Source organism: Harpegnathos saltator, unplaced genomic scaffold (genome assembly GCF_003227715.2).
Source record: "Harpegnathos saltator strain DR-91 unplaced genomic scaffold, Hsal_v8.6 scaffold217, whole genome shotgun sequence".
NCBI classification, from domain to species: Eukaryota; Metazoa; Arthropoda; class Insecta; order Hymenoptera; family Formicidae; genus Harpegnathos; species Harpegnathos saltator.
Genome location: NW_020230003.1, coordinates 545,001 through 569,308, shown reverse-complemented (window position 1 = coordinate 569,308; position 24,308 = coordinate 545,001). Strand labels below are relative to the sequence as shown.

The 24,308-nt window shown below is 37.2% G+C and overlaps 1 protein-coding gene across 1 annotated transcript in view; it reads left to right on the top strand.

Annotated features, from left to right (window-relative positions):
* Positions 1–24,308, top strand: part of Pxn (Peroxidasin) — a 43,812-nt gene that overhangs the window by 6,211 nt on the left and 13,293 nt on the right. The window contains exons 2-3 of the mRNA XM_025298367.1: positions 18,951–19,468; positions 22,869–23,637. Coding sequence (XP_025154152.1) covers positions 18,951–19,468; positions 22,869–23,637 — 1,287 coding nt within the window. The remainder of the gene's footprint in view (positions 1–18,950; positions 19,469–22,868; positions 23,638–24,308) is intronic.

The window sequence follows — 24,308 nt, the reverse complement described above, 5'->3', positions numbered from 1 at the left end:
CGGTACAACGGTCACGAAAAAATTATAAAATATTATATAAAATTAAACATTTTAATCACACACACGCACAATTAAACATTTTAATCACGCACACGCGCGCGCGCGCGCCATCAGGAAACAATATTTCTAATAAATTACGTTATCTATCATCAAACTTTACCTCTTTTTTCTATGAAGCAGTTTAGTAATGCGTTTTATCAAATTGTTTCTTATAACTTTTTCCTGTAACGAATATCCAACATTTTATTTTCACATCTCTAGACAAAAAATATAACAAAATAATGAAATAATGATCGTCTCAAGTTGACGATCGAGAATTACGAGAAATTCCGGGAAATAGTACGCAAAATAACCTAAGAATTTTCGAGAAATACTCAAGAATTACGAAATGAATAACGACGACCTTCGCTAAAAGCTTGATTCGCTAGTCGCTGATTAATCTTGTGGTCATTAGTCATGCGATGAAGATGATGGAGTTTTGTTGAAACAATGATTGAATGTATGTATACATACATACGTATATTTATATGTACATATAAATATATATTATATATACGTGCGCGCATGTATGTGCATATGACTCACATTTTTATTATGTATCCTCATGTGACCTCATATGATCATAGTTAATGGAAGCGTAGAGCTGATTGAGATCAAGAAAAAAGTCAAATAACATTTCGCGATATTCGCAATAATTATTTAGTTATTAATTATAGAAATCTGACGAATGAGCGTACATCGAAATGGTATTGGAAAAGCATTACAGCCGCTCGAAATATGAAGTTACCCAGTCGATTTAATTGGACTGTGCTATAGCCCGAACGACTGTAATGCTCCTCCAATACCATTTCGACGTACGTTCATTCGTCAGATTTCTATAATTAATAACTAAATAATTATTGCGAATACGGTATTTGACTTTTTCCTTTATCTCAATCAGCTCTACGCCTTCACTAATTATGGCCATATGAGTTACAAAACATCCTGTATATATAGAATGCTCTAGAATAATGGTGCCATAGCTTGTGGGAGTGCAGAACGGATTGAGACGAATAGAAAAATCTGCAACATTCGCGCAATAATTATCAAGTTATTAATTACAGAACGCTGAAACGGTAGAGAAGTTACCAAATACCTGTATACACAGTTATTTATTTATACAGGGCATTTCAGAACAATTGTGCCATAGTTCATGGGAATATAGAACGGATTAAGGCAAACAAAAGAGAGCGCTGAAATGGTAGAGGAAGAACATTTGAGCTGTGCTCGCGCGGGCTGCAATGTGGTTCAATTATTCTAACAACTGTTGCCAGCGTACGACGAAGGAAAGGGCATCGCGCTGCTGCACGTACAGTCTGTAAAGTAAGAGCGTGCACGGCATAAATGGCAGTTGACTTCAAATATCGTCCTAATTTTTTTGTGAGCCGATAGATGAAATCTTTGTCGTGAATGCTTTGTCACAAAAGATTCAGTTGGCGTCGAACTCTAACCTGAGAAACACTTTAACCGCTAGGGGTGCCGCATACGCATCGCGCTACGAGGCTGTGTTCCTTTGTTCTCACCCCAAAGGACCAAAAATGTCATATGCAGTGGCTGCTAAATACATGGGAAAGTCAAAATCGTTCGTCGCTAAGTGGGTTCAGCAATATAAGAAGATAAAAAATGTCGATGACTTGCCAGAACGTGGCTCGATAGGCAAAGTGACGCCGAATATGGAAAAAAAATTGTGAATTTATTTAAGCGGAACCCGACCTTAATGCTTAAAATTTATGAGAAGTGTTTGTTGCCGACTGCTGAACGATGCTTCATAAAAAAAAACAAGGACTGGATCTTACAGGAAAACAATGACCCAAAATACCGGAGCAAGCTTTGCACCGAGTGGAAAGAGCAGTCTGGCATCGTCATACTTGATTGGCCATCGCAGTCGCCAGATGCAAATCCCATTGAAAATGTGTGGGCATATCTCAAGCACAAGCTTCGAGGAAAAAGAGTGTGCACTTTGAAGCAGCTGACAAGACAAATTCGTCTCATTTGGAGGTCTTTACCGAACGAATACGCAGTCAACTTAGTGGAAAGTATGCCTCGGAGATGCCAGGCAATTATCAATGCCGATGGTGACTGGACTCATTATTAATGGTATAGCATTTTTCTTCTCATGGAGTACAATAAATCCATGTACTTAAAAATCATTAAAAATAAATTTTTCTACACATTAACCCGTGCACGCTCTTACTTTACGGACTGTATGCTTACCTTGCGGCTCTTACATTTTGCCGCATCGCATTTAACCTCATATCGATATGGTCACTAAATATTCACGATTACAATTACGAGGTCATTTCATAAGACAGAAATAGTTCATATTGAAACCGTAAAAAGTTCGATGATGAAGAAAAGATCGAAAGATCTTTCGACTTCTTTATAAAGATCTTTTTTATCAAGATTTTTTTTCCATCACGGAACTTTTTACGATTTTAATATGAAATATTTCTGCTATCTCATAAAATAACCTTGTAATTGTAATCGCGAATATTTAGCAGCTATATCGGGTTTAGGTACGACGCGGCGAGATATAAAAGTAGCGAGGTAAGCATATGTGCAGTGGCGCAATGTCTTTTCCCTTGTCCCTTGCACGCTGGCAACAGCTGCTAGAACAATTGAACCGCATTACAGCTCGCGTAAATACAGTTCAAATGCTCCTCCCCTACTATCTCAGTGCGTGTTCATGTATCCGAATATACATATTCTATAATTAATAATTTCATAATTTGCTATATATAACTTTGTTTGCTATATATAATTAATAACTTAATATTGCGCAAAACAAACTTTTTTGTTTGCTTTAATTCTTCCTACATTCTCATGAACCATAACATAATTGTTCTAGGACATCCTGTATAAACAACTGTGTATACAGAGTGTTTGGTAATTCATGCAGCCATAGCCAATGGAGATGTAGAATTGATTAAAACAAAAAAGTCTTATATCATTGGGATGTTCGGAATTATATATTTTTTATATATTTACTGTACTATTTTTATTAGCGCAATAACATATTTTAAACTACTTTTAGATATATCTGCCATCAAGCTTTGTTGTAATCGTGAAAATGAGGAATATGATTGTAGACCAGTTCGTCACATAACTTGCAATTTAAATCAAATTTGTCCTATACTAAACATTGTTAATACATATATTTTTTCTCTTTATTATTTTTCCTCTAAAACATTTTTTTTTTAATTTATAATTTCGGATTTATTTAATTCGGGCCCGGAATCTTTCGGTAACGAAAAATTATGAAGATTAATCAGATCAAATTGAGAAGAAAAGTTATGTTACCATTTTGTTATAGTACCATTTTGCGAAACTCATAACAGTTATTAAGTTATTAATGATTAAAAATATATATTTAAAAACTTTTAATTAATAATTTGAAATTTTCGTACTTATTTGCAAAATGATATAGGACTTTTCTTTTCAGTTTGATCTGATTAATCTTTACAATTTTTTATTTCCAAAAAATCCCGGACACTCTGTATATGAAAGAATATATCTATAATCTTCAAATGAATAAATCAACATACTAAAGTAGAAGATTTAATTGGTCAGAAGCCAAGATATATGTGTGTGTGTATTTTGCTGCATCATTATGTAAATATTTCTATTTTTCATCAACAACGTTACATTTATTAATTTTCTTTCAGATATGTAACGACATTTGTTATTGCAAAGAGGAATGCGCGAGAAACGATATCGATGATACACTATATATTTCCATTAATTAATGTTCTTAACGTGCATAATGATAAACAAAACTAAATTGCAAGACTGATTCTTTCAATCAATTAACTTTCGCTTTTGTTATTCACATTTCAAAGAACTATCCCATATAGCACGTAATATTATGTAATATTATAGAAATATTGTGGTAATATTGCAATATTACTATAATATTTTCTTTAATATTACGTAATATTACGTACTATGTGGATATTTCTGTTAATATCGTATTTCCTGAGTCGTATCTTTCTTTGATATACAGGATGTATACGGAATGTGATAATTAATATTTTGTGTACTGGTAGTTTGGGTGTAGCCGAGAAGAAAAATCATATTCCATAATGTCAAATTGGCAATAGTTATCGAGTTATTAATTGAAACATGTGAGCCAATGAGCGCGTAGAGAGCGCTGCCTCCTCTTGTCACTTGCGTTCGCTCGCTCCTCGTCGCGCGCATATGCTTCTTGTCGCTTACGGTTGCCTCTCGCCGCGCGAGATAAGCCATCTTCTTATACACAGAACCCGTCCTGTCGCTTTCTCGTGCGCTCATTCGTTTACACATTTTAATTAATTACGAAATAAATATTGAAAAAATTGTAAAATGGCACAGGACTTATTTAATTGTTTTAACGAGTTCTACCAGTACACAAAATATTAATGATCACATTCCGGACACCCTGTATACAGAGTATCCAAGAACTCGCTCCAAGGAGCGATATATTCGTAGAAACATAATAAGGAAGATTAAGAGAAATATAAAAGTACCCATATCATTTTGCAATATTCGTAATAATAATTATTGAGTTAATAATTACAGAATAATAATTACAGAAATCTAACGAATGAGCACGCGCTAAAATGATTTGGAGGAACATTAGAGCCACTCGGACTATAGCGCGACCTAGCCGATTTAACAACTGTCGCATAGGAAAGGAACAACGAGCCACTCCTTATCTCCTACATCTCGCCATATCGCATCTAAGCTCATATCGATATGGCCGCTAAATATCCGAAATTACAATTATGAGGTTATTTTATAAAACAGCACAAATAAATTATATTGAAACCGTAAAAAATTCTGTGATAAAGAAAAGATTGGAAGAACTTTCGATTTTTTTTCTTACTAAAATTTTCCGATTAGAGGGGAAGGACCGCAATTTCGTATTGTCTTCCTCTCGCCGGGACGGTAACAGTTATTAAAACGATTGGGCCGCGCTCACAGACTTCTATAGTATAACTAGACTACGTACTAACTCCCTTGTATATTGTAACACAAAATTAATCCTAAAAAGTATGTATTAGATAAGGGAATCAAGCATCTGCGCATGCGTGAAATTGGTAGTCCACAAGGAGAGGGGAAATATATACAATACACAGTCTGTCCCAGATCCAATGAGACTGGTCTAAAAAATATACAAAGCGTTTATTATTTTGATTTTTTATTCTTGTTTATTCAAAATAGTCTCCTTCTGAGTCAATACAGCGCTGGAAACGTTCAACAAATTTTTCGAAACATTTTTTATACTCATCGGCTGGAATGGCCTTTAATATGGCGGTCGAAGTCTTTTGGATGACCGGGATGGTATCGAAACGATTTCCTTTCATTGCCAATTTCAGTTTGGGAAATAGCCAGAAATCGCACGGAGCCAAATCAGGTGAATACGGTGGATGATCGATAACAATGATGCTTTTTTTGGTCAAGAATTCACGTACCATGATGGCTTTGTGTGATGGTGCATTATCATGCAACAAAAACCAATTGCCTGGCTCTCGATATTCCGGTCGAACTCGTCGAATTCTGGCCCACAATCGTTGTAGAACTCCCAGATAATATCTGGGCAGACACACAGCGGTCGCTTCGAAGAATTTCTTGGACTTTCTCGATATTTTCTTCATTGCGAGTGATTTTTGGCGGCGGTGCTCGGTCATCGTCTGCAAGGTTCTCACGACCGTCACGGAATCGGCCAAACCAACGGAAAACCTGTGCACGGGACATGCATTCATCCCCGTACACATTTTTTAGCGTTTCATACGTTTCTGCACCACTTTTACCCAATTTAAAAGTTGGTTTTTCGACCGACGTACACAAAGTGACTTTACATAAAATGTCAAACCACAGTGAAATATCAAACGAATTCGGTCAAATTTTGAGGTTAAGTAGTATGAAGGGTAGAACATTCACCTACCATCATTCACTCATAGATATCGCTGCGCTAAGAACTTTGATGGAACCAGTCTCATCGTATCTGAGACAGACTGTGTATGGTCGAGCCAATTAGAAGAAATGTGTTTTGATTCAACCAATCAGACGTGAATGTCAGACCACCGGGACGGTACATATTTTTCGGGGTCATGTATTGAGTCGGAGTTAGCAGTTTAGTTATACTATAGAAATCTGTGGCGCGCTACAGCTTCGAGAAAGGTTCAAACGCTCCTCCTCTACCACCTCAACGCTGGCTTATTCATCGGACTTCTATAATTATTAACTTGATAATTATTACACGAATATCTCAAAATGGTATGGGACTTTTATTTGTCTTAATCCGTTCTACACTCCTACGAATTGTGGCGATTATTCTGGGACACTCTGTCTGCGTATATGCAATGTGCAAGTGCGATTCACACAAGTTAAAAACGATCTTTGGATGTTAAATCCTTTCTGCATCCTTGCGCCATTCTTTGTACAAATGCTTTTATAGTTTACATTGCCCGCTATTTTCGTACCGATGAGCTATTGACTGTAGTCTGTATTTATGCGACATTACCGATTTGCAGGATCCGCAAGCTTTGTTTAGACAAACGCACAAACAGAGAATCTTCTAACGTTTGCCAAGAAATTAAAAATGGCATGTTGTTCTCCCTGAAAATTTGAGTTATCAACAAGGGGATATAAATATTCATAGAAAAAATGCTAAAATCTTCACGCACTGACCATCTTGACCATCACGCAACAATGTGTTGCGTAAAATTAGGAGATTAAGAAACAAACAAGCAGTTAACGTGACACAAGCGACGTCATCTACGAGCGATAAATCAAACATTATCCAAATTGTATCTCCTTTTAGCAATGTGATAACTTAATGAACGACTTTGCGTGACTAATAAATTAATTACGTGCATCTGTGCATAAATGACTTCATAATAAGCAACTAGCAGAATGGCCTTAACATACAAAGATATTGAGTTACTAGCATTTTCTAATACTATTAACTATTATTAATAGATATTAATTAGATTAGTTTAATTAGATTAGATTAGATTAATTAGATTAGAATTAGATTAATTAGATTAATTAAATTAGATATTAAAGCTATCACAGCTCACTCCTTTAAACACATTATTCCTGTCTCTTTGAATATGCGACCAGATAATTCTAATACTCCCTTTAATAGCTTTCGTATTGTAACATTAAAACTATCTAGGCGGTAATTCAAAATGAACGATTTACAATTTCTTACAAAAATATTTTATTTAAATTTGTATAACAATATATATTCTATTTTTAATGAACGTTAAATAAAAGAAATAAATAAGTATTTTTTACACAAAATACTTTTTTAAAAACTTGTTTAAACCACTCCGGGAGAAATATATTTAATAGAAATAGAAGTTAATTATCAATAATTTTAATGTTGAGACTATTCTATCAATCAGTATATGCCGGGTGAGTCAGTTAAAGAGTAACAGATTTATATCTCGGAAACGAAACATTTTAGAGAAAAATATATCAGACAAGAGTTGTCCAAATTAATTGGTAGAAAAAGATGATATAATAAAAAATTGGGATTTATATTTAAGAAAAATAATGATCAGTGAATATCTCGAAAGTGGCGCCATCAGTAAACAAAATGATATAGTTGTTTTATATCTCCCTTGAAACCATACAACTTTTGTCTGATATATTTTTCTCTAAAATGCTTCGTTTCTGAGATATAAGTCTGTAACTTTTTAACTGACTCACCAGGTATACGTTACACTTCCGTGAATTCTGCTTTTACTGATTTGTCATTTTTTTCTATCCAATGGAATTGAAATGTATGTGTGAACGAAAAGCAAATCAAAATATGCATTCCGCTGAAATATATGTGTTTCATATTAATCAAGATAGTTTTCTTTAAATATATCACATGAGATGTTCTATTACGAGATGACATGTTTCTAATATACTTTCCTATTTCTTTTTAACATTTTTTAAAAATAAAGCGTTATTTCCGTTCACGCGATGAGAATACGGCAGAATTGCGCGTTTTGTTTCGTTATTTTAACGTACCCAGTTTTGCAGCTAAAGCCTATCATGCTTTATGAATAATTACCAATTTACGATCCTTTAAAATTACTGGGAAATAAGCGGTCGTCGACGCTCGTCGATGCCGATGATCGATAGAATACCCATTACAGACATTGACTTGAATATTGAGTAACTTTAAGTATCCGTCTCTCGGACATCGCTGAATAAATATATACTTGTCTGGCGATATAGATTACGATATCCGTCGAGATATCGTCCCTTGCCATGATCTTTGATTATACGTATAAAATAGCGTCCGCATAAAAAAGTCGCGGCCAGGAAAGCAGGTCAGAAATTATACCCGTCTGCTTGATTAAACCCTTTGCGCGCTCTAACATTAGCTTGCCATTGTGTGGTTATTTAAATCTGATCAAACGAATGAAAAAAATGCGTGACACATCGGTAACCTCCAATATTCTGTCTTACGCGCGGAAATAGAAAGTTCGATGATAAAAACATTCACTGTAAGGTACTTTATGGTACTTTATGGTGTAAGGCATTGTAAATACTTTATGGTCGCACATGAATGAAACAAATTTCACTCATTATAGGTTAATATGTTATTAATTATTATATTGGAAAAACATAAATTACTAGATTATTTAGATTATTATAAATTAATATAGTTTTTCCATCTTATATATGAAGGATATCTAAAAAGGATCGGTAAAATATCTCGAAAATCAAGCATTTTAGAAAAAAAATGTTTCAAACAGAAGTTGTATGGTTTCAAAGGGGACATAAAACAACTATATCATTTTATTTACAGATGGTGGCACTTTCGACATACTCATTGACCACCGCTATTTGTAAACAAAATGATATAGTTGTTTCATGTCTCCCTTGAAACATATAATTTTTGTTCGAAACACTTTTTTCCTAAATTCCTTGATTTTTGAGATATTTTACCGACCCGGAACTTTTTAGACACCCTGTACATACAAGATGTTCTAGACCAGAGCTCGGCAAAATGTGCACGCGACGGCCGATTTTCGACTATCTCCGCCCACCGCTATTCCCTTTACCTCGCCGCTCCGCGCGCTGCCCACAAGCCGCTCGAACCTCAGGAACGTGTTTCCAATAGTTTTCCACGTCACCCATGAGGTACTATTGTTGACGCGTTTTTTTTTTAAGTGAAATCCCCAGTAGGCTTCTTCATTTTTCAAAAATGAAATTTATAAAAAATGAGAAGTGTTCTTCTTTAAGCGACGATTCCTTACGTCTTATGCGGCTCGCTACATGCAATATCCAAATTGTCATTTCCACTCTTACCAATGAAAAACGCCGAAAATCGAATTGAATATTCTTCATTTAACATATTTTATTTCGCTTCTGTTCAATTAGTTACGGGTTGTTACAGTCATCAGTGGATTAGGCTTACTGGGGATACCACTTAAAAAAAAACGCGTTAACAATAGTACTTCATGGGTGACGTGGAAAACTGTTGGAAACACGCCCCTGAGGCTCGAACGGCTTGTAGGCAGCGCGCGGAGCGGCGAGGTAAAGGGAATAGCGGTGGGCGGAGATAGTCGAAAATCGGCCGTCGCGTGTACATTTTGCCGAGCTCTGTTCTAGACTACTCAGATCACCCGATGTTCTTTTGGAAACGCGACATTTTAGAGAAAAATGTTTCAGACAAAAGTTGTATGGTTTCAAGGGGGATATAAAACAACTATATCATTTTGTTTACAGATGGCGCCACTTTCGAGATATTCACTGATCATTACTTTTCTTAAATAGAAATTCTAATTTTTTATTATATTATCTTTTTCTACCAATTAATTTGAACAACTTTTGTTTGAAATATTTTTCTCTAAAATGTCTCATTTACAAAAAAAATTGGATAACCCGAGTGGTTTGGGACACCCTATATATAAAATAAAAGTTTGGCATTACATCTGTAATTGAGACAAACAGGGAATGTAAAAATATATTAAAGAAATATATTAAAGGAATATAATATCGATAAAACGATGGCGGCTAATTGTATATTTTTTAATTTATCTCACTAGTCGCGGAACGTCGTATCAAAAACATTATTATGAATGTTTTATTTCTATATAAATCCGTAAGAGTTTACGACAACACGAGATAACTCGGCGCATGCATTCACGAGGACACGGATTTACATTTCACGTGGGGGCGAACTATGTCATCATTATAATTTTAGGTATCTGTGTATCTCGATGAATCGAACAGCGAGACTTCGACGAAATCCGCGGTTGAGCATTGAGAAGAAAACGCAGCTCGAGAAGAGAGATGATTGATTTTCTTCCCGGAACTATTTGTCTTTCACTTGCTGTTATTAATGTCATTAATTCGCTTTCGCGATCGCCCTTATTAAATGCGAACCTTTCAATCGCGTCGTTGATAGCATTGCGGCCATTGCCATCGTCGACAATATTCGCGCGCATCAACGCATTATTAATGATGAAGAAACGCGGATGAACGGCGCTATATACAACGCTATAAATAAATAACATGTCAAAATACGAATGTATTGGTGCAGAAGGAATGGAACATAAATGCAAGAATTCTTGGTTTTCGCGAAGAAATTTCTCACCGTCTAGTGTACGAGTGAAGACGCGCACACGTTTTGAATGAATTTTGAATGAATCCGATTACGAAGTAATTACGTACGAAGTGAGTTGATCGGATTCAGGCTCGCGCATGAAACCGCGTAGTCCGACTCGTCGGTATCTACTCAAACAATTTTCATCTTGGAAAACGCAATATTCCCTCCCTCTCTCCCCCTCTCCCTCTCGCCCTCTACCCCCCCCTCTCTCTCTCTCTCTCTCTCTTTCTCATTAATGAACGTCACGTTTCTGTTTTACTCACGGAAAATGCATACTACGTTCAAGTAAATGTTATATATTTCAAATATTTCATAACTGAATATATCCATAAGTTCAGCATAAATTCATCATAAGTATGGGATTTACTCAAAATACATTCATAGCGCTAGTAAAAGGGAGATTAATGCTTAAATCAAGAATATTAAATTAAAGAAATTATTACTATTAAAAAATTTGATTTGCTTTTCTCTTTTATGTATAGAGTGTAAGTTTTATAATATTCTTGAAGGGGCAATAATTAATTTTTTTGTGAACACATAGAAAAAGCTTTTCTTTAAAATGAGTAATAAATATATTTTGGGACATTATTATTAAGAACATATTTTTTATTGAAAGTAGTCATGATTTCAAGAAAGAAAAGTAAACTGAGCAATTGCTTTTTCTTAATAATAATATAATATTATTCTCTATATATTAGGTGTACAAATGAATAATCCAATTTTTTCAGCTACATTCAAGATTTATTTGAAAAGAAAGTAAATTAAATTGTTCAATCAAAATATTCGCCGTTGTTTTCTATAACTTTAAGCCATCTTTCAGGCAGCTGATGAATTCCATCTCGGAAAAATGTTACGTCTTTGGACACGATAAAGTCGTCAAGCCATTTTCGGACCTTATCCACTGATTGGAAGTACATATCGAACAAGGCGTGTTGCATCGACCGGAACAAGTGATAATCGGATGGAGCAATGTCTGGTGAATACGCCGGGTGCTGCAAGACATCCCAGCCAAGACTCATTATGGTGTCTTTTGTATTGGAAGCAATGTGTGACCTGGCATTGTCATGCAACAATTTCACTGGACGTTCTCCTTTGCCAGTATACAGGCGTTTTCGTTCCAATTCTTGACTCCAGCAGATTAATTGACGTTGGTAGCAGTCCGCAGTAACTATTTCACCCGGTTCCAACAACTCATAATAACGCCCTTGATATCCCACCAAATGCAGAGAAGAACCTTCTTTCCGAAGCGATTGGGTTTTGCGACCGATTTTGATGATTCGCCGGGATTTACCCATGACTTTCTGCGTTTCGGATTGTCATAGAGTATCTATTTCTCATCGCCCCTAACGATTTTCCACAAGAAAAACTTTCGACGCTGCTTATTGAGAAGAGAAAGACACGCTGCCACTCGTTGATTTTTGTTGGTTTCAGTGAGTTCATGCGTTAGGTGAGTTCATGCGGTTAGGCACCCATTTTCCTTCTTTCTGGATCTTTCCCATCTCATGTAGGCGTTTGGAAATCGTTTGCTGCGTTACTCCCAACTGTTCTGCAAGTTCTTTTTGTGTTTGTGCCGAATTCTCAGCGAGCAGTTGTTCCAAATCATCATTATCGTACTTCGGAGGGCCTCCAGGGCGTTGTTTGTCGATTAGACTGAAATTACCGCTTTTAAACCGCTTAAACCAAAATGCGCACACATCGTACAATACAACACCTTCGCCGAGAAAGGAACAAATCGATTCGCACGCTCTTGCAGCATTTTTTCCTTGTTGGAATTCGTAAAGAATGCAGTGTCGGATATGCACCTTATCTGTTGCCATTTTCGACTGTACTGAACTGAATACTTTCGAAGGTTATGTTGGGCCTTTCGCCAAACTATATGTTCTTTTTAATAGCTATATGTCAACATTGCATAATAATCACAAAAGAGCGGGAAAATCTATTCAATTTAAAATTGATTTCATAACTGCTTAAAATAATTTGGATTATTCATTTGTACACCTAATAACTTTTTCTAAAATTATAAAGGGTGTCCCAAAATTCACGCAAGCTTTGAATTTTGCGCCATTTGTGCGGTAAAGTGTTGCCAACGAAAAAAGAAAACAGCGTGACAGCTGACAGTTCAGGGTTTTTAAAATGGAGTGCTACATGAAAGAACAACGCGTTTTCATTGTTGAGCAATATTTCAAAAATAATGAAAGTTTGGCAGCTACAGTTCGCAATTTTCGTACAAAATATGGTCGGAATAGTGATTTAACTTCATCAACTGTGAAGAGATTAATTAAAAAATTTAGGGAGACTGGATCAATTAGTGATTTTAAATACTTTGGCCGTCCTTCAACAAGTCGTTCAACACAAAACATCGAAGCAGTTCGTGAGAGTGTGTTGAGAGTTCAGGAACATCAATTCGGTACCGTGGTCAAGAATTAGACATTTCGAGAAGCTCTCTGCAGCATATTCTCACGAAAGATTTGCATCTTCATGCTTACAAAGTTCAATTGACTCAAGAACTGAAGCCTACTGACCACGCACAGCGAAGAGAGTTCGTTGAATGGATAATGGAACAACAAGTGGATGCTGATTTTTCGAACAAAATCATCTTTAGCAATAAAGCTCATTTTCATCTTGATGGCTTGGTTAATCGACAAAATTGTCGCATTTGGGGTTCAGAAAATCCACGAGTGATTGTTAAGAAACATCCACAATGTGTCACTGTTTGGTGCGGATTTTGGGCTGGAGGCATCATCGGACCATTCTTCTTTGAAAATGCGGCTGGTCAGGCAATAACAGTTAATGGTACTTGCTATCGCGACATGATAAACCAGTTTTTTATGCCTAAATTGCAAGATATGGATGTGGTTTCAACAAGACGGTGTCACATACCATACAGCCCGAGAAACAATTCAATTACTGCATGAGTCATTTTCTGGTCGTGTAATTTCCCGTTTTGGTGATCAGATTTGGCCATCCAGATCATGCGATTTAACGCCGTTGGACTTTTTTCTTTGGAATTTTTTGAAGTCTAAGTTTTATGCCAACAAGTCCACGACCTTGAAGAAGGAAATTGAGCGCTGTATCAACGAAATTCAGCCACATTTATACAAAACGATCATGGAAAATTTCAACAAAAGAGTGTATATGTGCCAGCAAAGCCGTGGAGGCCATTTACCCGATATGCTATTCCATATATAACCCTATACTGTATACTTTATGAATCAATAAAAAATTTACAATTTTTAATTATAAACCTGTGTTTTCTATCAAAATTACTTCTTGCGTGAATTTTAGGACACCCTTTATATACATTATACACGAAATGCAAGTGCTGTAAAAATGGCTATTATTTGTCTTTATATATATTGCACCCATTCATAATAGTTAATTATTTTTCAATGATAAGTTCAAAATTTAAGGTAAAGCATTTAACAAGTCGCGATAATAAAACTGATCATACTTACCGCGATCATAATAACCGTTCGCTTATCAACATTGCGTATACACGCCTTCGTCATTTCTTAAAAATATGAAAGTACCACATTATGAGCAATTACCGGCAGTTGTAAGTCCGGGCTTCTTCTACTTTCTACCCGCGTGTGCCTGTGCCGGCGATTCGCCGGCACGATAAAGAGGTTAAAATACCGCCGGGTCAAACGCGAGAACTCGAACCAGTAATTTAGAAGAGAAGTAAAGTGCAATGAGTCGAATAAAATTGTTAATTACAAGAACTTTCCGCGATAACTGGCAAAATGAATATCTTCGCCGCGGCATGCCACGCTCTCGCAATAATTATACAATTATATTATTACACAACGCGTTTTACAAGTTCGATGAATTTCCGAAGACCTAATTCGCACATCCGCCAGCGTCACCATCATCCTAATTGGCACAGCAATTTGCTTACGATCTTACTCGCCTTATTCCGTTACTCACATGCATATCATGCGATAACGGCGCTTCAAGGAAGCAAGGACGTTTATTTGAGATTTACCAAATCGTACTGTATTATACTTTTATATATAATATGTATTTTTATATATTCTTTTTTACAATCACAATGTTCAGCAAGGAATATAACCGTTCCGATGTAATCATCCAGCGTAGCATCCACTTTTTCCTGAGAGCGGAAAAGTAAAAAATGAACTCAAGCTTTAACAATTAAATAACTTTTCGAACATTGAAAACGTGAAACATTTCATTTTTCACGCGCAGAAAAAAATCGGTTGAATCAACAAGACTGTTTTCTTCAATCAAAACGCGATTTTGGTTTGTTTATTGTCACGTTAATTTAATCAATCTTTTTCATTCGTATACGTTTTCGCTCCTAGGAAAAAATTACATGATCCCCAGCTCTCAATCCGAGATAACACACAATTCTTTCGTATGACACGAGTGGCAAGATAGAGCAAAGAATATACAGGGTGTCCCGTAAATCGAGATAAATCGCTCAGAAGATGAATGGGGATCCAAAAATAAGAAAGAAAGTTGATATGAACATAGGTCCGGAAATGTGTTGTTCTCGAGTTATCACCATTCTTACGTTGAAATTTGAAATTGCTTTGCTTTCGAACTTTTTTGTCAAAATTGAAATAGAAGGTGGTGTTTATGAGTTTTATAACATAATTAAAGTCAAATAAAAGTTGTGGGCTGCTTTAGCACTATCCAGCACTACCAAGGTATAGTTTCGCACAGATCACCACCGCGCTATGACGTGTTGTGCATTTCGAATCTGGCATCGCTGATCGGAACCGTGACTATTAACATGGCCCGCAAGTTTTATTTGACTTTAATTATGTTATAAAATTCATAAAAACCATCTCCTATTTCAATTTTGACAAAAAAATTCGAAAGTAAAGCAATTTCAAATTTCAACGTAAAAATATTCGATAATTCGAAAACAACGCATTTTCAAACTTATGTTCATATCAACTTTCTTTCCTGTTTTTGAATCACTATTCACGTCCTGAGATTGACCTCGACTTACGGGATATCCTGTAAAGAATCGAGCTCGCGTTTATCGAGATGTTAAAAGAGTAAGATAAATTTGACAATTATTTAGCTTAGGAAAGTCAATTCTAATTATCTCGACCTTAACATATATTCTTAAAGTTATCTTATTGAACAACTTATTATAAGTTTTAGTGCTGTCGTTCATTGTTGTTGATTTCAATTTATTCATTGTTTATTAACAAGTCATTAACAAAAGAAGTGTTATAAATAAAGCTTATTTTTCGATATGCTAGATGCGCAACTAAGTTTCCGGGATTTTTTGATCAATGAAAAATTGAAAATTTCAAGAGAAATACAAAAAATGGTTTATTCAAAATATTGTCCCTCGCTAGCTACATATTTTTGCCATCTCTCTGGCAATACATGAATACCGCGACGATAAAACGACGCGTCTTTGGACCGAAACCATTCATTCAACCAATTTTGCACTTCTTCGAAATTGGCCAAGTGTTGCCCAGCCAAGCCATGCGCCATCGACCGGAACAAGTGATAATCGGAAGGGGCCAGGTCTGGCGAATACAGCGGGTGCGGTGGCAGATCCCATTTCAGCGTTTTGATGATGTCCTAGACGATGGAAGTGCGATGGCACGGAGCGTTGTCGTGCTGCAATATTACTCGTTCGTGTCTCGTGTCCCATTTTGGCCGTTTTTCGAGCAATGCATGGTTCAAATTGATCAGTTGTTGTCGGTAGCGATGCCCATTGACAGTTTCGCCCGGTTTCAGCAGCTCATAGTATACGATTCCTTTCTGGTCCCACCAAACGCAGAGCATTGTCTTCTTTCCGAGGCGATTTGGCCGTGCTGTCGATGTTGATGCTTCGCCAGATGAAAACCACGATTTGTTGTGTTTGGGATTCTCAAAATATACCCACTTTTCATCGCCAGTAACAATTCGATGCAGGAAACTCTTTCTTTCATGCCGCAAAAGCAAAATTTCGAAAGTGGCCCTTCGATTTTCCATCTGTCTCTCAGTCAACTCAAGCGGCACCCATTTTCCTTCCTTTTGTATTTTTCCCATGGCATGTAAACGTTTGGAAATACCTTGGCGGGTCATGTTTAATGCCTCCACAAGTTGATCTTGTGTTTGCGTATCATCTTCATCCAATAACGCTTGCAGATCGACGTCCTCAATTGTTTTTGGTCTTCCGGAGCGCTCTTTGTCCTCAGTGTCGAAATCGCCACTTCTGAAGCGTTTAAACCAATCTTCACAGGTAGTTTTCGATGGTGCATGTTCGCCGTAGGCCTCCTTAAGCAAACGACGTGCTTCAGCTGCACTTTTTTTCAAGTTTAAGCAGAAAAGTAAAGATTCCTGCAAATGCTGTTTATTTGGCACAAAACTCGACATCTTCGTTGTTAGAAAAAATATTTTTGCGTTGCGATATGTATTGGTATTACGACTGGTTATTCTTAACAGATGTCCAAGCTATAAAAAAACACAACTTCAGACATATATGTCGACTTCATGTGTCGTTAGCGCCATCGATGTGTGAAATCCGGAAACTTATGGTAGTTGCGCACCTAGTAATACACATTAAAAATATTAAACAATACATATGAGTGGGAGAGGGGTAGAACTCCTTCTCCTGCATTCTCCTCCCGAAAAAAACCTAACCTAACCTAAACTTAAACTAATCTAAGGGGATCTTTTCAATAATCTAACCTAACGTAAGATTTTAAAGGCACCTTTTCAACAACGCTCAACCATATAACACACATATATGTTAGGTTAGGTTTTAATTTTTTTCGGGAAAATGTACTCGCCGCTCATATGCTTAATATTTTTTAAAAAATGTATACTGTCGGAAAAATAGGTTCTATTTATAAAACTTTTTTGTTAGTAACTTTTTTAATAAACAATAAACGATGGCTAAAACCTGCAATAGATTACTCAGTAAGATGACCTGAACAACATATGTCAAGGTCGAGGTGATTGGAGCTGATACTTCTTTGAACTATTAGGTGCGCAACTAAGTTCCCGCTGTTTTTCAAGAGATGGCTCCAATAGTAAGTGCTGGTCGATTGTGACATAACCAAAACGTCATGAACCAAGCTTAGACATATGGTAAACAAACCGCTTTGACACATTAGTGATTTTGTTTTTGCGTCATATACTTTTGGTTGTGTGAAAATGTGATTTTGTGCCAAATAATCGTCATTTGCGGGAAGTGTTGCTTTTCTTCTTTCATTCGAAGAAAACGGCAGCTGAAGCGCATCGAGAACTTCAAAAAGTTTACGGAGATGCTGCTCTAAGTGAAACAACGTGCCGTGATTGGTTCCGTCGCTTCAAAGACGGTGATTTCGATGTTGACGACCGTTCGCGTGAAGGAAGGCCAAAAACCTTCGAAGACGCTGAATTGGAGGCATTGCTCAATGAGGATCCGTGCCAAATGCAAAAAGAGCTTGCTTCAGCATTAGGAGTTACCCGCCAAGCCATTTCCAAGAGATTGCATGCGTTGGGAATGATTCAAAAACAAGGAACTTGGGTTCCTTATGATTTGAAGCCAAGAGACGTTGAGCGTCGTTTTTTCGCCTGTGAACAACTGCTCTAGCGGCAAAAAAGGAAGGGTTTTCTTCATCGCATCGTTACGGGTGATGAAAAATGGATTCATTACAGCAACCCAAAGAGAACAAAATCATGGGGACTGCCCGGTCATGCTTCTCGTCGTCGGCTCGGCCGAATATTCACGCTGCGAAGGTTTTGCTGTGTATTTGGTGGGACCAGGGCGGTGTTATTTATTATGAGCTGTTGAAACCGAACGAAACCATCACTGGGGAACGGTATCGAACTCAATTGATGCGATTGAGCCGAGCACTGCGCGAAAAGCGGCCACAATACGAGCAGAGGCACGAAAAAGTGATTCTACAGCATGACAACGCTCGGCCTCACGTTGCCAAACCCGTTAAAACCTACTTAGAAACGCTCAAATAGGAAGTCCTACCACACCCGCCATATTCCCCAGATATTGCGCCGTCCGATTATTACTTGTTCCGTTCGATGGTACATGGTCTGGCTAATCAGCAGTTCCGCTCATATGAAGACATCTTAAAATGGCTTGATTCGTGGGTAGCCTCAAAAGACGAACACTTCTACCGTGACGGTATTCGAGCTCTGCCAGAAAGATGGGAAAAAGTTGTCGCTAGCGATGGGCAATATTTTGAATGATTCATTTGTAACCATTTTTTCACAATAAAGTTGCATTTTCATCAAAAAAACAGCGAGAACTTAGTTGCGCACCTAATAAATAACTACTACAAATTTTTCAGAGTCCGCACTTATCCAATTCAAAATGATGGATTGTTTTCAGAGACCTCCGATTCAATCATATCGCGGAAGTGCATCCGGGAACATTCAACGGGCTCGGCCAGCTGGACACCCTACTGCTGAACGATAACCGCATTCGGCAATTACAGGCAGGCGCTTACGACGGCGCCTCGCATTTGCGTGTGCTCTATTTGTACAAAAATCGCATCGTCCGCATAGCACCGGGTGCCTTCACTGGATTGCCGCGGCTCGAGCAGCTCTATTTGCATCATAATCACTTGCGGGAGATCCAACCTGGTACGTTCAACGATCTGCCGGCGTTGGAACGGCTCTTCCTCCACAACAACCGGCTGCATCAGCTGCCGGCCAACGCGTTCCTCAATGTCGGCCCGATGACAAGACTGCGTCTCGATAGTAACGCGCTCGTCTGCGATTGCAACTTGATCTGGCTGGTGGAACGGATGCGGGACAAGCGCTTGGAGATGGCGGCAATTTGCCAATCTCCCCAGGAAATGAAGGGTCGCTCCTTGACGACAATGTCAATCGAGGATTTCCATTGCAGTTGAGTGAAATAAATCAGATTGATTTGCAGAAATTTTCATAAAATAATCTCAAACAAGACATCAAGAAAGCAGAGAGATTGAAGATATGTCTTTCAATTCTTGTATAGCAAGAATATAATTATCCTTTTAGAAAATTGAAAATAAATATATAAATAGCTCAAAGATTGATCATCGATAAAGGTTTTTATAATCTTTAGGGAAGATAGTAAGAAAGCAAAATATTGAAAATTTGTTTTTTAATTTTTGCATAGCAAGGTCATTATCGTATAATCATCCTTTTCAGAAATTACAAATAAACATACAAAGTCAGTTACTTCTTTCGGAATTTCCTAGTTTCTAATATAATCTACAAAGGAAATTTTTAATATCTGTTAACTGTTAAAAAAGTTATGTGTCTTTTAAATCAGTCATAGATGTTTGAATCATCCTATTCTTAGAAGATGAATATAGTCATTTGGATTACTAGGTGCATAAATTAATTCGGCCTTTACACACATTTCGTGCCTTATAACTCCATTTTAAAACTAAATGGTTTTCCGCCTTTTTGCGGTTTATAAATGTCTACCACTAAGTTCTCTACAACATACACTCTCTAAAAAACATTATATGCTTTGATGAAATAAACGGTATAACCTCATAAAATAACAGTGAACACAATGGCGGTCGATAAGCAGCATTTAAGATACTGTTTTTTCACATTTTAATTAAAGAAAAATGCTACGAAGCTACGAAGATGATTTGTGCCACTCTGAATGAAAACGCTGTAACATATAAAACGTGTGTAAAAAATAATACTGAAGGTTTTAGAATGCATTTTTTGGTCTTTCGGATCAATAACGTCCGGGTCAACCACAAAAATTTGACGACGAGGAACTGTTGACTAAAAACTCCGCTCAAACTCAACAGGAGCTTATCCCATACAGCACAAAAGTTGCAGCAACATTGCAATATTATTACAACATTGCAGCAATGTTGCTGCAACTTTTGCTATATGGGACATTACAACTTGGAATTGCTCAACAATGAATATTTTACCGTCCACATCAACTCGGTAAAATTCAGAAGGAGGGTGGATGAATTCCGCACAATCTGAACCCAGAAAGCAAGCAGCGAAAATTTGACAGGATAATGTCTTTGCTGACCCGATTTAAAAGAAAAGATTTTCTGTGCAAAATCACTGCAAGTAATGAAAATTGGATATTATAATACAACCCTAAACGCAAAAAATCATGGATAAATTTTGGTCAACCGTCGACATTGACTCCCAAGCCTAATATCCATGCAAAAAAATTTTGCTGAGTATCTAGTGAGAGTTGAAGAATGTGGTGTGTATTATGAGTTGTTGTATCCTGGTCAGACTGTTACTAAGGAATACTATCAACAACAATTTATCGTTTGAGCAATGCGTTGGAGAGGCCTTATACTGGCCACAGAAGTAGACAAATGATTTTGCAGCACGACAATGTTCGTCTACATACCGCAAAATAGACTAAGGACGTTATCTATATATTAAGTTGGGAAGTTCTCCCTCATGCAGCTTATTCATTAGATCTCGCTAGACCTGTCAGATAACCACCTATTTTAATCACTTCAACATCATCTGGCTGATGAGCACTTTAATACAATTGACGAAGTTCGAGAAGGTATCGATGACTTTATCGAGTCAAAACCACCATGTTTTTTCCGTGAGGGCATTCGTCAGTTACCCGAAAGATGAAGTAGTCAGCAAAAATAATGGAGATTTTGAATATTAAATACTTTTTTGTGTTTAAATATATTTTTTTGTAAATGAAACTTGAATGACTTTGAATTTCATGAAAGAAGGCACTGAATTAATTTGTATATCTAATACCATTGATGTTTAAGGAAAATCATCATACTAAAAATTGTATACCACTCCATTTATTAGTAAAAGGTGAATGGATATATAGTCTGAATTTAGAATTTATAAAGAACTTCACTCTCTATATATAATTCTAATCCTCTCACTGTTTACGTAGTGTGTTATTAACTCAATAATATAACTCAATAACTCAATAAATATTAATATTAGTAGTGTTGTTGAAAATGTTCCCTTAAAACTCACAACGCCCAATCATATGCAAAAATATATAAGTTGAATAATAAGCCAGCGGCATATGGTGTTTGTTTTCGTGCTGGATTGCTTGCTGGATGAAAATACTGCGTTCTGATTGGTGCATTTCCATCCATCTTCGGAAATGTACCAATCAGAACGCAGTATTTTCATCCAGCAAGCAATCCAGCACGAAAACAAACACCGTGTGCCGCTGGCTTAATATTAAGTTAGGTTAGGCTAAATTTTTTTGGGGAGGAAGTGCAGGGGAGGGGCTTCGTCCCTCCACCATTCATACGTACCGTAACATTTTTAAATATACACTATGTTAGAAAAATAGACTTTATATATTTATGAAACTTCTTCTGTTAATAACTTTTTAATCAACAATGAGCAACGGCTGAAACTTTTTGTAAATTAGTCAGAGCAATGTCTTTGACAACATATGTCTAATATTAATATTTACCACTAATTTTTTCGGCGAGTCAATCCATTCTTAGAGCGTTTCCTCTCATTTTGACACATTATCGGTGTAAAGACAGCTTAACACTTTGATGGCCGTACTTTTTGCTCGTTGACTGTCACTTGACGCCGATATATCTCGCGTAAATCCTGTCGTTAACGCCGGCACATTTTGCTTAATTTTTCTCGATATTTTATGAAATCACGTATGCGTGACAGCGGCCATCAAAGTGTTAACGGCGATCATGTCGTCGTTGACACTGCGATCGCCGTATGGCCGCATCTCGCGTGACGATGACTGTCACTAAAGATGACCCGTGCATCGCATGATCCTTCCGAAAGGTTAAATCGAGACTTCCATTCAATTGACTGTCGCTGACTAATTCTAGAGCGGGATCTTCTTTTCCAAGTCAACAGAGTGACAGCAATGTCGAAAGTATGTTATTATCCACTTTGCGAGGATTTGCGGGATCTAAAGAATGAACGACTGCGGTTAATGTTCTTATTATGTAACAATCGGAAGACAGATCTTTGATGTTTCGCATGCTTCTTTGACATTAGTCTTCTCTGACATTATTTATGAAGATAATTAAAATTATCTTCTCTCTCTCAAATAAAAGAACGATATTAAAATATCACGCAAGAAAATGTTGCTCAAGAAAATTACTTTTATCATAAATTAATTATGAATTCAAAATATCCTTATATGATAAAATTTCTTATAATAATTATATAACAAATTTAATCGTGATATCGAGAATAAACAAAGATACGACTAGCGTGAATGCAATAATACACGCATCCCTTTGATTCTCTTCTCTCTCGATTGTATAACCACGATGATAAGAAATTCTTTCTTCAGCGAAGCCGCATATAATGCAAGGACCAACAGACGCGACAGTGTGGGTTGGCGATACAATTACGTTCACCTGCCGGGTGACGGGCGATCCGACGCCGAAGATCAAGTGGATGCGCGACTCGAACGAAGTGGATGAGGATGGCAAGAGATACATGATTCGCGAGGATGGTACTTTGGTGATCAACGACGCGACCGAACAGGACGTGGGCGAATATGAGTGCGTGGCCAGCAGCGGCATGGGCTCAACCAGGTCCAGGAAAGCTCGAGCGGTCATCATGGTGTCGTCGTCCTTGAGGTTCACCGAGCTGCCAGAATCGCGCATCGTGACCGCCGGCACCGACGTTACCTTCGCCTGCAGAGTCGATGGCAGTCCGTTACCGAGTATCCGCTGGTGGCGAAACGGTCAGCTGATCACCCTTAACGACCGATTCTCACTTGAGCAAGGCGGCAACGTGCTTCGCATCTATGCAGCTAAGGAGACGGACACTGCGAGATACGTGTGTCGCGCTCAAAACGCCAACGGTTTCGCGGAGACCAGCGCAGACCTACAAGTCCTAGCTGCGGATTCCAGTGCACCTCGATTGACATACGAACCGCGGGATATAGACGCGGAATCAGGAGCCGTAGTCGAGGTGCCTTGTCGAGCTGAAGGCAGGCCGAAACCGGTGATACAATGGAAAAAGGACGGCAGTATGCTGGAAAGCGGCAGGATCAAAATCTCGCGCGGCGGGAGTCTTTATATTTTTAATGTGAGCTCGCAGGATACCGGCAGGTGAGATGGGAATGATAGAACTCTGATTGCTGGTTCGTGATAATTGTCAGTCTTCGTTTATAAGTAAACCTCGGGAAACGTCAGATATCGATTTGTGTTCAATTTTTTACAGTCAAGATATAAAAAAATCTGTTATCATTTTTAGCCCAAATTGATTTTCTAAATGTTTCCGAAGTTTTTTGAAGTTTTGTATTAGTACATTATTTTATACATATTTAAAACAGCGTTTCTTAAGAATAAATCTATCCGATTTGTTGTTGAAACTCGCACATGTCGCTGATTATGAATTAGATCCATTTTGCAAAATTCAAAATGACGGATTCGATAGGATAGTCCACGTTATTGTTGGAAAAGTGTTTAGTTTACGCTAAATTCGACGTTAGATAGTCTTTAGGATTATTACGCCGCAAATAAACTCATTTGGACATAAAAATCTAATTAAAAAATATTCAAGAAATTACCTAATTTATGAGGAAATATCATGAAAATATCACAGACTAATAATGATATTTCAAGACATTTTAACTAGATCTCTGGCAGATTCGAAATCAACGTTTTATGCCAAAACTGGTGAGAGCGAATAATTTCATATTATATATGGAAACTTATCTATTAGGAGTTTTTTTGGATTGCTGATGAAGAATCCAGGGTCGAAATTTCAAAATTTAAAT